Source organism: Sciurus vulgaris (assembly GCF_902686455.1).
Source record: "Sciurus vulgaris genome assembly, chromosome: X".
Taxonomy (NCBI): domain Eukaryota; kingdom Metazoa; phylum Chordata; class Mammalia; order Rodentia; family Sciuridae; genus Sciurus; species Sciurus vulgaris.
Window position 1 is genome coordinate 10,477,252 of NC_136471.1, and position 4,520 is coordinate 10,481,771.

The window sequence follows — 4,520 nt, forward strand, 5'->3', positions numbered from 1 at the left end:
GTTTATCATGGAAGGATTTTATTTCATCGTCAAATCTGAAAGTAAGTTTTGCTGGGTATAAAATTCTTGGTTGGCATCCATTTTCTTTCAGGGCGTGGTAAATGTTGTTCCAGGCCCTTCTAGCTTTTAGGGTCTGGATTGAATAACCTGCTGATATCTATTGGTTTCCCCCGAACTAGTTTGATTTTTTTTCTCTCACAGCCTTTAAAATTCTGTCTTTATTTCATATGTTAGGTATTTTCATTATAATGTGCCCTGGTGTGGGTCTATAATAATTTTGTGTATTTGGAGTCCTATAAGCTTCTTGTACTTTATTTTCCATTTCATTCTTCAGATTTGGGAAATTTTCTGATATTATTTCTTTGAATAGGTTGTTCATTCCTTTGGTTTGTTTCTCTAAGCCTTCCTCAATCCAATAATTCTTAAATTTGGCCTTTTCATGATATCTCATAATTCTTGGAGATTCTGCTCATGATTTCTTACCATTTTTTTCTGTTTGGTCAACTTTGTTTTCAAGATTAAATTTTTTTCTTCAATGTCTGAGGTTCTCTCTTCCAGGTGTCCTATCCTATTGGTTATGCTTTCTGTGGAGTTTTTAATTTAGTTTATTGTTTCCTTTATTTCAAGTATTTCTCTTTTTTTTTTTCAGAATCTCTGTTTATTGAAATGATCTTTTGCTTCCTGCATTTGCTCTTTTAACTGTTGATTGGTACCATCATTCAAAGACTGCATTTGCTCTTTCATCCCATTTCCTTCTCTGATCATTTTAATTATGTACATTCTGAACTCTCTTTTTGACATTTCTTCTGCTGTGCTGTCATTGGGTTTTATTGATGTAGCATCTAGGTTTGTTAGGGACATTTTGTTCCCTTGTTTTCTCATATTACTCAGGTATCTACCCCTCTAGTAGTGAAACTCTGAGATATTGCAGTTTTCCCCTTTTGACTTGTAGTGTCCCTGTAGATTTCCAATAATTCATCTCCTAGTCTTCAGTAGCCTGCATTCTTGGAGGAACTTGATAATGCAGTGCTCCACAATGAAGCTGCCCCTCTAGGGGTGGTGGCCTTCAGGTTGGTTATATTCCCTGCTAGTGGGCAGAGGCACCTCCACTTTTTTACTGCTGGTCAGCCAGTGGGGGACTAGACTGCAGACTAGGGGCATGGCTGGTCTGGGTCTGTGTCTCTGGTTTTATCGCCCTGGTGGGAAAGCCTCACCTAGTGGGGAAGACTCACCTGGTGGGGAAGTCCCACTGGGGCAGCTGTCCTCCGAGAAGTTTCCTGCAGTCCGGAACCACTATCTGGACCAGGGAGCCCTGTTCTGTGGTGAAGTCTCTCACTGGGCAGCCCTCCTCTGTGATGTTCCCTGGGGTCTGGACCTACTGCCTGGGCTGGGGAGCCTCACCCTGGAAGGGACTCTCTTCCTGGGCGACCATCCTCCAGGAAGTTCCCTAGGGTCTGGACCTACTCTCTGGGGTGGGGAGCCTCGCTCTGCATGGAAATCTCTCGCTAGGCAGCCCTCCTCTGTGACACTCCCGGCTGTATGGGTTCACAGCTTAATGGGGGGGCGGTTCTTGCTGGGCAACTTTCTCCATGAAGTTCCCTGCATTTTGGGACTACTGCCCCAGCTGGGGAGCCTTGCCCAGTGGGAAAGATTCTCTTGGCGGCTCTGAGTTGGTTCCGAGTCTCTCAATAACTCTTCTTCTTAAATCCTGAATCCTGAGCGACATGAAATGCAGTCAGCCTCTAGTCCACCATCTTGAAACTCAATATTAGATCATTTAGATTAATTTAGATCATTTGTATTATCACTTGTGTTTTATATTTTACCCTCTCAGTATGCTCATACTGTATCAGTTGCAACTTTAAGTAACATTTAAAAGACTAATTCCTAACTCTTGATTTTCAGCAACATTTCCCCTGATTTATATTTTTAAGACAAGATTATTGGTGCTTCTAAATTTCATTCAACTTTGTCCTCTCCCTGTCTACCTTTCAGATGCTATCAGTTATGTTGTTATTTTTACCTGTTCGAAGTAGGTAATGGTTAAAGTCTGTCTCCTAACATTAAGACTTCTGTGTTTTATATGAAGGTAAAAAATGAAAACATAATATCAATTTATATTATTATTAGATTATACATAATCATCACTGCAGAGTCAAGTGATGTGCTTATGACCACATTCCTATCATTACAAGTTCAATGTCACAGTCACCATAGCTATGAATAGAAGAATATCTTAGTCTACTTCAAATGAATTCTCCTTTTTCATAAGCCATAATCAACTTTGTCATAACCTAAAATATTTCTAAACAAACAGTCATTGCATCTTGTCCATGTGTTCCTCTTATATCCTAAAATATTCCTTTCTGGATGCCCAGTTCACACACTCTCACCTGGCCTCTTGACTATATAGATATCTGTATCTTTGAATTTGCCTTACTGCTGTACTAGATTCCATGTCTTTAACAACCTAGTACCCTCTGATTTTTTCAGAATACATTCTTTTTCAATATCTCAAAGTGCATGAAATGATAATTTCCAAGCCCTCACTGACTGGAAGGTTTTTATTCTGCCTTCATGCTTGATAGTCTGGTAAGCATACAATTTTTTACATATGCACATTTTCTTCTTAAAATTTTGAAACATGTCTTTATTGGCTTCAAGTATTCAACATAATTAATGAAAAGCTTGATGTCAATCTGAGACTTACTCTTTTCATGTGTTACTGGGTCCTCATCCAGCATTTCCATTCAGCCTTGGGAAGTTATTCTGCTTTTTTGTTAGTTTTAAAGTTTGAGAATTATATTCATAAGAAAGATTCTCAATATTAATTTTTGTTCTGGATCCTTTGACTTAAGAATGTGTACTTTTGCTTGAGAAATTATTTTCTGTTACTTTTTGGTTATTTTATACTCACAGCATCTCTAGTCTCCTTCTCTAGAACTCTTATGGATATATGTTAGAATAGCAAGAAAAATTCTCTTTTTTAATATTTTCTCTCACATTTTATATTTTATAGTTCATTCTTTTTTGAGCTTTATATAAATTTAGGTTCATGTCATTAGCACTGAAAATTGTGTTGGGAAATATATTTTAGTTTCCAAGCCTTCTTTCTATTTCTTTGATCCCTGTTTTCTTTTTAAAGATGTGCATCTTTTGTATCTTTCTTTGGAAATTTATTATAGATTTTTAAATTTTATTTTCATTTTGGAATTTTTGTTTGTTTCTTATGGACTGATATTGTTTTTCTTGTTCCTTTTTACCTAGACGTTTTTCCTTAGATTTCTGGTGATACTTCACTGTTCACATTTAGGAATTTAACAATAAAAACTACTAGAAACCGCTATACCTAGTGGCGATTTCAACTGATGAGTTTCATTTTAAAAGGGGTAGAAGCTTGCATATGTTTTGGAGAAACAATAAATCAGAGAAAATCCATTAATTTACTTGGAGATGTGAATCACCAGATGGTGACCTCTACTATCTCCAATTAACTTGATTTGTCTAGTATATCATGTTAACCTTTACAAACAAAAAAAAATATCTTGCGGAGCCGGCAAGATGGCGGCGCAGGCGCTGGAAGCGCCTCTGGAGGAGCTGCTTGCGCTCCAGTCGGTGATACAGGCGGCTCCGCTTAGCGAGCTTCGGGAGCAAGCGGCGGAGCTGCGCCTTGGCCCGCTCTTCTCCCTACTTAATGAGAACCATCGTGGCCTGGCCTCGCTCCCTTATCCATGACGTGGGAGTTGGAGAAGAAAAGCAAGGTGGTCCACCTACAGAATCTCCACAACCATGTGGAACAGACTACTTTGTGTGCATCCATTCTGGAGAGATTGCTCCAGGCTGTGGAACCAGTTCACTGGCTAGGAACCTCAAGGTTGACTTACAGAAGGGACTTACTCACCCTGATGATTCTGTTAAAATTCTCACTCTGTCCCAGGTTGGAAGGATTGTTGAAAATTCTGATGCTGTTACAGAGATTCTGAATAATGCTGATCTACTAAAACAAATTGTGTATTGCATTGGTGGAGAGAATCTATCTGTAGCTAAGGTGGCTATCAAATCCCTGTCAAGAATATTACTAACTCAAGCTGGACTTGAGGCTTTATTTGAAAGCAATCTGCTGGATGATTTGAAAAATGTAATGAAAACAAATGATATTGTTCGGTACAGGGTATATGAGCTAATTGTGGAGATTTCTTCTGTGTCATCAGAATCTTTAAACTACTGTACCACAAGCGGATTGGTAACCCCGCTTCTGAGAGAGCTGACTGGTGAGGATGTGCTAGTCGGAGTCACCTGTATAGAGATGGTGACATCTCTGGCATATACCCATCATGGACAACAATACCTTGCTCAAGAAGGAGTAATTGACCAGATTTCTAATATAATTATTGGGGCAGATTCCAACCCCTTCTCTAGCTTCTACTTGCCAGGATTTGTAAAATTTTTTGGAAACTTGGCTGTCATGGATAGTCCTCAACAGATCTGTGAGCGTTATCCTGTCTTTGTGGAAAAGTGTT

General features: G+C 38.9%; 1 protein-coding gene across 1 annotated transcript in view; it reads left to right on the forward strand.

The window, feature by feature from the left end:
* Positions 1-3,583: 3,583 nt before the first annotated feature.
* The window catches only part of LOC306651046 (26S proteasome non-ATPase regulatory subunit 5-like), a gene marked incomplete at its 3' end in the record, with an annotated part of 221,764 nt that continues 220,827 nt past the window's right edge, over positions 3,584-4,520 (forward strand). Inside the window, 2 exon segments of the mRNA XM_079123592.1 lie at positions 3,584-3,855; positions 3,858-4,515. Of these exon segments, the coding sequence (XP_078979718.1) occupies positions 3,732-3,855; positions 3,858-4,515 (782 nt within the window). The 5' untranslated portion in view covers positions 3,584-3,731.